This window comes from Bos mutus, chromosome 2 (assembly GCF_027580195.1).
Source record: "Bos mutus isolate GX-2022 chromosome 2, NWIPB_WYAK_1.1, whole genome shotgun sequence".
Classification (NCBI taxonomy): Eukaryota; Metazoa; Chordata; class Mammalia; order Artiodactyla; family Bovidae; genus Bos; species Bos mutus.
In genome coordinates this window covers 116,923,917-116,937,099 of record NC_091618.1, presented here as the reverse complement: position 1 = coordinate 116,937,099, position 13,183 = coordinate 116,923,917, and the positions used below count along the sequence as shown (strand labels likewise).

The window sequence follows — 13,183 nt, the reverse complement described above, 5'->3', positions numbered from 1 at the left end:
TCGTAGCTGCTGCTAATTACCTTGCTATTGTTCTGTGACTAAGGTCACATACCCCTTCTTAATGAGGATGGATAGTCCTGCTACGGGAGTACTTTTACAGGTTAGCTTTCAGGTAAACTGATGTTTTTCTCTTTTCTTTCTGCCTGCCTTGGTGTCCTGATAGTTTCAAAGAAAGCATGGAGAAATCATCGTACTCTGATTGGCTGATAAATAACAGTGTTGCCGAGCTGGTGGCTTCCACGGGCCTTCCAGTGAACATCAGTGATGCCTACCAGGATCCCCGCTTTGATGCCGAGGTAAGGGGAAGCCTCTGGTTGCAGTTTTAAGGTTCCATTGTCACCCTGTGGATGCATTGCTGGCCAGAGCCCCAAAGGAACATCATACAAATCCACAGCAACTCCTGAGTTGACTGGCAGTTCTTCTGAATCTTTCCCCTGTGATCTGACTTTCCGCATCGCCTACTGCTGACTGACAGGCTTCCCCCATGGCTCAGTTGGTAAAGAATCCCCCCTGCAATGCAGGAGACCCTGGTTCAGTTCCTGGGTGGGGAAGATCTGCTGGAGAATGGATAGGATACCCACTCCAGTATTCTTGGACTTCCCTTGTGGCTCAGCTGGTAAAGAATCCACCTGCAATGCAGGAGACCTTGGTTTGATCCTGGGTTGGGAAGATCTCCTGGAGAAGGGAAAGGCTACCCACTCTAATATTCTGGTCTGGAGAATTCCATGGGCTGTAAAGTCAATGGGGTTGCAAAGAGTCGGACACAACTGAGTATAAATGCAGTGTTTGACAGGAAATCTTCCTCTTCCTACCCTGATTTGTGGCAAAATGGCTATATAGTTTCACTTCATATATTTGACCCTGCCACTTACATTGTTCCATTTTACACACCTCTGAACTTTATATAATTGAATTATACTGTATGTATCTTTCTGTGTCTTGCTTTTTCATTCAGTGTATGTTCCTGAGTCACATGTGTGTGTAATTCATTCATTTATTTTCACTGTTGCAAAGTATTCCATTGTATGAATCAGCATCATTTAAATGTTTTAAATCCATTATGGTGTTGATGGACATTCGGATTCAGTGTTTCACTGTTACACACATAACTGCAAAGACACTCTTAACTCTCTAGCCTGATGCTCTTTTATTATGGGGAACATTTTATATTAAATATGTAATTAAACCCATGCAATTAAATATATTCAGGCACATTTTGTATTAAACATAGTTTATGTCAAACAATGAAACAGTTAGTAATAAAAATGTGTATATAACATAATTATTTCCCAATAGATATTAGAACAGCTACCGTATTTTAAAAGATTGCTCCCAAGAAATAGTACGTCGGCTTCTGTTACTGTTTCGTGTTAATTATTTAGGCGTGCATTGTGCTGATGTGCAGAATATATTAAGACAATGTAGATTCTGACTTGAAAGAAGTTTAATTCTAAGGTAGTATAGGGTATCATATAGATAAATTCACATGAATTCATAAAATGCCTCCACATGTGTGTGTGTGTGGTGTGTATTCAAAAAATTAGGAGATTAAATTACTAGGTTACCAAGCTAAAGTCTGAATAGTAGCAGGAGTGTTATGATGACGATGGTGATGAGATATGTGTTCCAGGCAAGGCTGAGAGCATGAGGAGTCTGGGAACAGAGATGAGTTAACGTAGCTGGAGGGCCGGGTAGATGAGGCGGGAGGACAAAGCAGGGGCCAGATCATCCAGAGGCTTTGAAGGACATGTTAAGAAGTTTGAGTATTTACCATGGGCAAGGGGGAATCAGTGGTTAAATTATCAATGAGGGAGAAGAAGGAGTTATACTTTAGGAAGATCCCACTGACTGCAGAACAGAGACTAGATCAGTAATGATAACTGAACATGTAATTGGAAATGAGATTTAGTCTTGGTTTCTGAGACTCCAAAGCCCAGCCTCTGAATCCTGCCCTGTGCTGTCTCCAGTGTCTGGGGTGGGGTGCAACAATGGTGGGGAGGTTGGAATCCAGGTCAGATTGATAACTTCATTCAGATCTTTGCAAATCTCTTCCTGGGCTTCCCAGGTGGCACGGTGGTAAAGAATCCGCCTACCAATGCAGGAGCAGCAGATGTGGGTCGATCCCTGCACTCCAGTCTTTTTGCCTGGGAAATCCCATGGACAGAGAAGCCTGACAGGCTACAGTCCATGGGGTCACAAAGTCGGACACGACTGAGCGACTGAACATGGCATGGGAAGTTTAAATTCCTGAAATTTGTGTTTCTGTAAGCTGCCTAGCATTCTCTTCCCCCAGGTCACATCTACTACGTATTTTCTATTTATTCTCCACATCTAGCTGAGATGCCTGTATCCTGGATACCCTTTCGTGAGCTCCTGTCTGGGTTGGGTGTCTCCAGTGTGCTCCCTTAGCTACCCCAATGCTAACCACCCTCTGGCTAGCTTCAGTTTTTGATACATTATTTCTGAGCTTTGAGATACCTTCCTTGGGAAAGTAGACAGTCCAGAACTTCTTTAGTTCTCCTCCTATACAGAGAAACACCACCAACCTTGGTTCTGTGACTAGCAGAGCAGAAATGATTTATAGGTGTCAATATATGTATTAACATTATGATTGGGTTAGGACTGATGTTATAAAGTTTTGTCCTTTTGCTATGCTTCTTTCTGATGCTTCTTTCCTTCTTGATTTCAGAATGCTGAACAACAGATTTGTAAACACACAGTTTTATGAAGAAATGATCTCAGTATTCTATTATTAACATCAGTAGTACTGAACAGACTGAAAGGCTCACTACAGAAAAAAAAAAATCATTAATTGCCCATTCATTGTTACAAAGTCAACATATTATATTAGATAGTTAAGAGATGATGGTCAATTCTTTCCCCAAATTATAGTGCCAAATTTGGTATGGATTGCTATTATTCTGCTCTTAGCTTTGGACCAAAAGTCAAATTCTGGGAAGCAAAAAGAGTCAACATATTTACACCATTTAAAAAGTTGGTTCATAAGGCATATACAAAAGCATAATAAAACATGATCAAGCTTCCCAATAAAGCATGATAGAGTAAATGCCCACTACCCAATTTAAGAGAAAGAACTCAGTCATTACTTCTGAATCCTTGTGTTGATCTTCCTTAATTCAGTCTCCTTTATTTCCCACACAGAGATAAACCATTATCCTAATTTGAATTTAACAATTTTTTGCTTTTATATATAGTTTCATTGGGGCTTCCCAGTGGCTTAGTGATAAAAATCTGCCTGCCAATGCAGGAGGCATGAGTTCGATCTCTGGGTCGGGAATATCTCCTGGACAGAGGAGCTTGGCAGGCTACAGTCCGTGGGGTTGCAAAAGAGTTGGACACGATTTAGCAACTAAACAACAATAGTTTCATCATGTAGGTTTGAATCCCTGCCAAATATATTACAGTTTTTACATGTTATTACATGTTTTGCACATCTCTGAACTTTATATGAATTGAGTTATGCTGTATGTCTTCTTCTATGGCTTGCTTTTTCAAATTCAGTATAAATTCCTGAATCAAGAACACTTGTAATTTGTTCATTTGTTTTCAGTGCTGGTAAGTATTCCACCATATGAATGTGTCACTTCATCCACTATAGTGTTGATGGACATTTGCATGATATTACATGCATAAGTACATTCTTGGTCATTCCTGTCCATACCTCCAAATATACATGTGCAAGAGCTCTTCTAGCATCTGTACCTAGGAGAGTGACCTGCTCAGTCACAGGCTACAAGTATCTTCACCTTTAACAGGAGAATAAAAAGTTCTTGCCCATTTTCCTTATGAAAAACAGCATATGTAGCAAAAAGCGAGTAGTATCTCAGGAAATACTTCTTGCTAATACAATGCAGTGAGCCTGACTATTCCATATCCTTATGTCTACAGGCAGACTCTTATCACATCTCTTCCTGATTGGTGATTTACAGTCAATTTACATTTTCCTCCACACTTACAGTCCATTCCAGTATAAGACAGCCTGCTTACTCATTTACAAAAAAGAACAATTTGGGCTCTTGAGCAGAAATGCAACAGTTAGTTCTATGGGATTGAACATAAAAATTTCATGCTCTGATCCAGTAGTTAGAGGCAATGATGTCTGAAGACAGTAAACTGTGGTAGGTTAAGCAGTGACCATGCTGTGAAATCACTGTCTTCCCTATGATAGAATAAAGCAAGTACCTAGACCACCATTATTTCTTGGCCTTCTCCCTAAAATGCTTTTGATCTGCCACACAACTAATACCAATTTTAAATGCAAATCTGGCAATATATCATGATTTCTACATGTTCTCTTTGAGAGGTGCTGAAATTTAAAATTTCCTTATGTTTCCTTTCTCATGCGGAGGAGGAAAATTGGAAAAGAATTAATCAATGCAGATAGAGGTGAAAGAGAGTATGATTTCTGCCTAAATAGATTTGTCCTACAAATGTATGTATGTTATGGTGTATGTATTATGTATCATACCAGGAAAAGAAAAGTATTTATCTGCTTAGGCTTCCTCCCTTTTCAAGAATATTTTGCTTCACTGATGGGTGTCAACTGCTTGTGTTAATGATAAATGAAACAGACTCTGGACTGAGCCACTGTGCTTTCCTCCAAGAGGCTAAGAGGCATGAACCTTTTCCTTTCAAAGCCTGATGTAAGATGGTATAGATCATAACATAAAGACCATCAATTCAGATAATTTCTTTCGTTAACATAGTATTTTCCTCAAGGTAAAAAAATACCAAGGCAAAGTAGAATTGTTTCACCCTTTCACTAAAGGTAATTCTAGGATTATCTTAGAGGTAGAGGGTACCTTTTAGAACTGTGCTGTCTTCTTGCAAAGGCTTGAGTCCTCTCTTCTTAAGTCTGGTCCATTGGTCCATAGTTTTTCCCAATAATTACAATAGGTCATTGTTTATCAATGGTAGAATATAAGGAAATCATTTTTTAAATATAGGATTAATGGATTATCTCCAGTAGGTATCTCCATTGGAGAAAGCGTGTGCTTTTATATTCTCTACATTACTGACTTCCCCAAATAATTTGAAGCTGGTTAACAAAAATGATAATTTGCAGAGAAGTTTCCTTTTCAAAGCATTTCCTATTTTCTTCTTACAGATTTTCTCAACATAAGTCTATTCTGAGCACCGGTACCTATCCTACATTTCTCAGTGGCTCACTGGGTAATCCTGGCCATTTGAATTCTCTTCACTGAACATGAATAAGGACCCCAATCATTAGTAGTGAACTGGAATAGAGCTCCCCTAGTGGATTGGCCTTATTTCTGGGGTTTTATACCATAGATACATCAACTTGCAGTTACTATAAATATTAGAGATTTCTTTGATTTACGAGTGAGGAAGCAGAGGCTCAGAGAGCTGAAGTGACTTGCCTAAGGCCACACAGCTTCCTTGAGACATGGCGCAGAACAGCCTGTGGACCTTCCGGAACCTAGTTCACTCCTCTCTCCCTGGTGGCCTCTCAGGGGGATTAGCTACTCAGGGGCTGCCTGGAAAACAGGGTCGCCACTCTGTTATTTCTCTCTCCAAAGAGACGTGAACTCGTGGCCAGCAGACCAACCTTTTCGTCCCATCTGCCCCAGTCACCGGCTGGGTAGTCTCAGGCGTCCTACTTTTATACATATTGTGGCATATAAAATTCTATATAAATGTTTTATAAATCATGCTTGTGGTTATACTCCTATAATTATATAAATATTTAAATGTCAGGTGAAGATTTTAATCTGGTTGAGGATTAGGTTTTTGGTTCTGAGGGAGTGCTGGAGGCAGGTCCTTTCTCGAAATGAGAACACCTTTCCACACAACCAGAGACGAGCAGATCTTAATCGTGGACAAACCAACGTGAATGTCCTCTTCCTCCAGAGACACAGTGGGGAAGAAGAGGAAAGTCTCTAGCTAAAGAGAGGAATAAAGCATGATTGTTCATTGGCAGTAAAGAAGAGATGGTGGCAATAATCAGATGACCTGTAGGTCTTCAAGAAAGTCAGGTCTTTCCCTGCCTGGCCAGAGAAGAACAATAGCACATGTTAGCTACAAAGATGTACAAGGCTGGACACATGTTCTGTGGCCCCTGGGGGATGTTCACCATATCCTCCCACGTAGGGACCGGCCATATGTGACTCTGGCTCTTCCCGAGAGTGGCCGGCCGGTTATCCAGGGGCCAGGCTACCTATGTACATTGTTGTTGTTTGGTTGCTAGGTCATGTCCGACTCTTTTGTGACCCCATGATCTGTAGCCTTCCAGGCTCCTCTGCCCATGGGAATCCCCAGGCAAGAATCTTGGAGTGGGTTCCCATTTCCTTCTCCAGGAGATCCTCCTGACCCAGGGAACAAACCTGCATCTCCTGCATTGCAGGCAGATTCTTTACCACTGAGCAACCAGGGAAGCCCACCTATGCACATAAGAGATGATCAGATTTGGGGAGCTGGCTACTGTCCAGGTCCAAGCAACCCACCAATCTTTAAAACATACAACAAAAATCCAGTGGCTAATCAAAATTTATTCCACCAAGGTTTGCCTTAGCTGTACTGTTGAAGTAGAAACTGTATTTCTACCTCCTTTGCCTTCTCCGTGTGTGTTCTAAGTTGCTTTTGTCGCGTCTGACTCTTTGCAACCCCACGGACTGTAGCCTGCCAGGCTCCTCTGTCCATGGCATTCTCCAGGCAAGAATACTGGAGTGGGTTGCTATGCCCTCCTCCAGGGCATCTTCCCAACCCAGGGATCGAACCCAGGTCTCCTGCTTGGCAAGTGGATTCTTTACCACTAGTGCCACTTGGGAAGCCCTCTTTGTCTTCACTATTTTGAAATCTCAGCTGTTAAAGTATCAGTCCTCTTTTTGATAGAATATACAAAGGGATGTCATTAATGTGATGTAAACCTCCTCCCAGGCGCTGTCAGGCACTTGCTGTGAGGACTGTGGGGCAAGTAATCGTCGTTGTCCACCTGCTGTGTGTTCTCTTTGTGATTGTTTTAAATATTTAATGGAGTTCCCTCCTTGTGGTGAACAGAGCGGCTTAGCCAGCGAGGCACAGTGATTACTTGCCTTCTGCCTGCCTGAGTTGACTCCTGAGTGGTGCCTGCTGGGCTTGATAGCGTGCTTGGTTTTAAGGCCAAACTCTTTGATTTATGTGTGGAAACTTATGACAGAATGGTTATATAAGACAGTTACCAAGCCAGAATCAAATTTCTGGTGGTTTAAATTCCATAGTCTTATGAAGATTACTGTATGTTTGTTCTATTACAAGGTTCTGCGATTCTCAAAAAGAAAAACAGAAAAAACCTATTAAGTATAACTGATTATATTTACTTATAGTGACTCAAACACTCATTTTCATGGGTTATTATGCTAGTGGATTTTGTAGACTAATCAGTCATTTGCTCCACGGTGGGGCTATTCATGCTTGGCTTCTAAAGACATTGACAGGAATATCATGTATGTTAATTTTCTTTCGCTGTGTAGCAAATCACTACAAATGTAGAAGCTTAAGGCAAACATCTGTTTATTATCTCACAGTTTCTGGCATGGCATCATTGGTTTCTCTGCTAGGGTCTCATGGGGTGGAAAGCAGGAGCTGGCCAGGTGGCATTCTCACTTGGTCTTGGCATTCTTTTCAAAGCCTGTTTAGGTTGTTGGCAGAATTGGGTTCCTTACAGTTGCAGACTGAGGTTCCCATTTTCTTACTGACTGCTGACCGAAAGTCTCTCATAGCTCCCTGAGCTTGCCCTCAGGTACAAGCCACATGGCCCTCTCACAACGTGGCAGCTTACTTCTTCAAAGCCAAGAGGAGGAACTCCATTTGGCTCTCACAGAGGCTCACATAATGTCAGGAGTGACTGTGTACTCACAGAGATGGCTGTGCCATCTCCTTCGCCTTATAACATGACCTAATCTGGGAAGTGACAGTCCTGTCATATTCTCAGGTCCTGCCCACCCATACTTGAGGAATGGGGATTATACCAGATCTGTACAAAATGGAGAGTGGGCACATGTGAATCTTAGCAGCCGTCTTTAGAATCCTGCCTGCCACAGCATAATAAAGACTAAAACTTGAGGCTATACAAAGTATCCCATGAAATAATCTGTATGTCCTGATATGGAAAAATGTCCACAAGAATAAAAGCAAATAAAGAGAAGTAAGTTTAGAATAATGTTTAAAAGTATATATAGAATAATATATGTGGGCATATTTTTCTAAAAGACACCTCAAACCTAACATGTCCAAAACAGAACTCACACTCTCTTTTCTGCTAAGCTTGCTTTTCTATTTCCCTATCTTTATTAAGGCAACTCAGTCCTTCCTGGTGCTTATGCCAAAAATGTTATAGTCATGATTCTCCTATGTTGCACATCTAACTCATTAGGAAGTTCAACTGGCTGTACCTGTAAAATTTATCCAAAGTCTGACCACTTCTCAACACTCAGCTGCTACCACCCAGATCCAGGCCACTATCATCTCTGGACTGTTTCATGGGTATAACTTCATAATCTACTGCTTGGCTTCCACTCTTTCCCTCCACACCCTGTTCTTAATACATTAGCCAGAGGTTTAAAGTTTTTAAGTATGTTGTATCACAACTCTGCTCACAAACTCTTCACGGTCTCATTTCACTAGAGTAAAATCCAAATTCACAATTCTTCCAGAGCCTTACAATGCCTTACACAACATATTGCATCATTATCTATCCCCAGGCCTCATTCACACTTCTCCAGCCACCCTGGTCTCCTTGTTATTCCTAGAACATGCCACTCACACAGTTACCTCAGGGCTTTTGGACTGACTACTCCTCTGCTGAAATACTCTTCCTTCAATATCTGCATGGATCACATCCATAGTTTTTATGGTCATTATTCAAATACTATCTGTTAGTAAGGTCTGGTACCCTTGTCTTTCTAATCCCTTTTATCCTGCTCTACTTTTTCCCCATAATTTTAATACCTTCTCACATATAATTTATTTATATGTTTTTTGTATTCTTTATCATCTGTCTTATCTCACTAGAATGTGAGCTCAGTGAAGGTAAGAATTTTGCTGGTTTTACTCACTGATGTATCCCTAAAAACTAATAGGCATTATTGTTGAATATTGTTCAGTATTGTTGAACATATTATCTGTTATTTATTAATAATTATGTATTATTGAATATGTTATAAATAGATATGTAACATATTAGATATTTTCAGGAAAAGATCCAGAAGAACTTATCCCAAATGGTTAATAGTTGCCATTTCTAGAGATGGCAAGATTATAGCTTTTGATTTTAACTTAACAATTTCACAAATGTATATATTATATTTATAATCATGCCAAATTATAAAGATGTTTAAAAGTGTTAGGCCTTTTATATCTTTTGTGAAATTATATTTTATCAGGCTATTATGAACTTTCTAAAAACTATAAACTGCCACTCAAAGCTAGAATTTAGATAATGCAAGATCTAAGTACACTAACTTGCCTTGCTGTATCTTTGAGGCATTCAGATGGATTATTTACTATTGCCCTTGCCAGCAAAGAGTTTGGTTGGATTTTATTCTAGGATCCTTGTCTGAGGCTCTCCCAGCAGCATGCATATAAACCATTTGCAGATGACCTGCCCTTGTATCAGGTGGCTTCTTGAGGCACATTCTCCATTTATAAATGCCTTCCCCATGAAACATTTAGTCTGGCCTTGCCTTTAGAAGGCTTTGTGCTTGTGAACTCAACTCCCGATAATTAGTTGCACTGTAGCGCATCATCTGTGCAGCTTTCTGCCCTTTTTTTTTCATACTAGATCAAAAGAACACCTTAAAACAAGTACACTAATGCGCAGCCAGCTATTATTTAGTCAATATAAGGTATACTACTCTGTTGCTTAATTCAATATTTCCCTCCACTTGTATAGTTATGGGTAAAGAGTTTTCCGAGCCATTTCATGAAGAATTTGTTTTCTGCCTGCAACAAAAATGAACAATCGGACCCAACATTTAAACAAGAAAAGCGTTCAGCAAGGGGAATGTCAGAAAGTAGCTAAGAAGTAGGGCAAGTAGGGCACAGATGGTTTGGTGGTCTGTGTGTTACAGATTCAGGAGTGGTGGAAAATCCGTCAGCACCCAACTCTCCTCTGCCATGGGGAACTGATCCCCAGAGTTACACAGTTAAATCTGAGGTGTCAGGATATTGAGTCTGTCACCCTTCAGTCTCATGCAGTTCTTCCCTGTAAAGTTCTTTCTTTCTTTCTTTTTTTTTTTTTTTTATTAAAGCCTGTTATAGAGAAGTCAATAGTTCTTCCCCTTGCCATGTAGCACTTAAGGATAATGGGGCTTCAGGCTCTGAAATCCTTTGACTTAGAGCATTAAAGCTCCTTTCATCTGCCAGCTCTTCACAGCGAAGCACTGCTGCAATCTGGGATGCTGAGTGCTAGCCCGGCAGGACAGCTCCTTTTTCATCCTTTATAACGCCTTCTGGTCTATCAGTTATGCTTCTGTTACAAAAGGAAATGTGCAAAAATGGAACCATTAAGAGACAGGGCTCTGTGAATCTGCCAAGGTGTATTTGCTCCCGGTAATCTCTCAGTCACTGAAACTCAGTGTAAACCAGTTCGAGAGACTTTCCAGAGAGTAGGGTTTGGTAGGGAAGACTGGACAATGGATACTGGATTTCCAGATGACCAGGAGGGCAAGCAGAGTCAGCAGGGTTACTGAGACTTGAATGGGGAAGCTGTAAGTATGGGGTCCCATAGTTCTAAGTCAAACAGACTTTGCTGCTTCAGTGGTGGATATGATGCCTCTGCTTTAAGCACAAAGGTTGGTTATTTTTGAGGAGTTCGTTTGTCAGGAATTTAAGGAATCATTTTTTGGCAGTGTTCTAGAAGCCTACGTGCAGATGAGGTTGGCATAAAGATATGTCCCTTTGTTTCAGAGAAGTCAGGGGACTGACTCAGAACATCTCCCTCACTTGTCCTAGAGCCAGAATTTCCCACTGGTAGATTGGTGTTTGAGGGGCAAAACATTACCTTAGATTACTATTGAAGTTGCACATATCGTTCTAGGGAAGGAAAACACATTGCACAGTAATGAATAATGTTATCACCAATTCTTTTAACATTGCCTCTGAGTGCCTTTGAGAGTCTGGAAAATATGACAGTATATTTTGATGGCTCCATGAGGTAAACAGTCTTAAATTATATCCATTAACTGGAAAGACCCAGTGAGGACAGAGACTAAGCAAAATTTTTAGTATATACATCTTTAATTGGAAAGAACTAGGCACCCCTAGATAATATATTTATTTTAATGCTAGCCTCCTGGAAAGGCTACTTAGTCTCACATGGCCTAACATTTGAGATTCTAATGGTGTAAATTTTAATCTAAGAATAATGTAGCAGGGAACCTGTGGAACAATGGAGCAAATATTTCTGGAAAGGTGTTTTCTTACAATACTAGTAATATTGACTAGTAATATTGTTTTGATGACAAAACATCTTACACAGTCTGAAGCCCTTTCACACACATATTCTCATACAAAGACCTGGAAAATAAGAAAAACCAGAAAGAAGAAATGATGAGAAGGTGCTCTAATGCCAACATCTGGAGATAACCAGCATTAATAGTTTGGTGTGCAAGAGATAAACATTGATGACAAAGTTGAGGCATGAAGAGTTTGGGGGACTTGGTTGGGATTGAGAGGCCAACAGATATTTTTGAGCTCATTGACTGATGGGATCTGCAGACTTGGGTTACCTGGTACACAGAGATGATTCCTTCATACTTTCTTCTTCCTCCTTACCCTGTTTGGCATTCATTTTTCAAGGTCTTGTGCTTCTACGATGGGCTTCACCTCCCATCTCCTTCTCTTTCAATCCCTACAGAGGGATCACCAGGCATTCCCAGGCCTTGCTATCTCATATAGTCATAACAGTTCAGTTCAGTTCAGCTGCTCAGTCATGTCCGACTCTTTGTGACCCCATGGACTGCATGCAGCATGCCAGGGTTCCCTGTCCGTCACCAACTCCAGGAGCTGTAGTCATATAACCTAAATTAGCTTAACTTTCCAGAAACAATGGCCGTAGCCACAAACAGACAACCAGAGAATTGCTTTAATCATCTTAAAATCAGAAAATTCACTCTCACCACACTCTGTCATCCTTTTCTATTCCTCTCTCCCATCTTGTTGGGCTCATCAGCAAGCAAATCATCACCTCCCCCTCTTCCCTGTTCTCATCGCCAGTCAGTGCTGCCCCACTTCTCTCCTTCAGCCACAGTGGGAACGACTTAGAAACATTCTCAACGTTCTCAGTCACCTCTCCCCACTCCTGGGCTCAGCCCACGCAGGACTCTAGCTCTGCTCACTCATTGTGGCCTTCCTCTCCTCCAGAACTAACCGTTTAACTTCTGTTCCTGATCCCATTCCTTCTTTCCTTGACTGTCTTTGCATTCAGCTATCTCCAACCAGTCCATCCTAAAGGAGACCAGTCCTGGGTGTTCATTGGAAGGACTGATGCTGAGGCTGAAACTCCAATACTTTGGCCACCTCATGCGAAGAGTTGACTCATTGGAAAAGACCCTGATGCTGGGAGGGATTGGGGGCAGAAGGAAAAGGAGACAACAGAGGATGAGATGGCTGGATGGCATCACTGACTCAATGGACATGAGTCTGAGTGAACTCCGGGAGTTGGTGATGGACAGGGAGGCCTGGTGTGCTGTGATTCATGGGGTCGCAAAGAGTCGGACACGACTGAGCGACTGAACTGAACTGAACTGATCCTGTGTTACTAAAGCCAGGAGCCCATTTTCAGCACTTATCCTATTTGACTGTTACGCACCATTGGACACCATTGTTCCCCTTTAGCTCTGTTTAGAAAATAACCTTTTCTCTTGATTACAGGTAATTCATTATCTAAAATTTAGAATATAGAAGCAGTAGTTAAAAAAACCTCCCATAGGCAGAGTTCTTTCACGGCATATACATACATCAAATCATCATGTTGTACGCTTTAAATAAGTTACAGTTTTGTCAATTATACCTCAATAGAGCTGGAAGGAAAAAGGATCAGTGATTGCCAGAGGGATGGGTAGATGAGTAGGTGGCATACAGAGGACTTTTAGGGCAGTGAAGCTACACTGTATGAAGCTATAATGGTAGATATGTGCCATCATAAAGTTGTTAAGACCCATAG

The 13,183-nt window shown here is 41.1% G+C and overlaps 1 protein-coding gene across 1 annotated transcript in view; it reads left to right on the top strand.

Moving 5' to 3' along the window:
* PDE11A (phosphodiesterase 11A) overlaps nucleotides 1–13,183 on the top strand; it is a 430,189-nt gene that overhangs the window by 222,035 nt on the left and 194,971 nt on the right. The window contains exon 6 of the mRNA XM_005900797.2: nucleotides 164–296. Coding sequence (XP_005900859.1) covers nucleotides 164–296 — 133 coding nt within the window. The remainder of the gene's footprint in view (nucleotides 1–163; nucleotides 297–13,183) is intronic.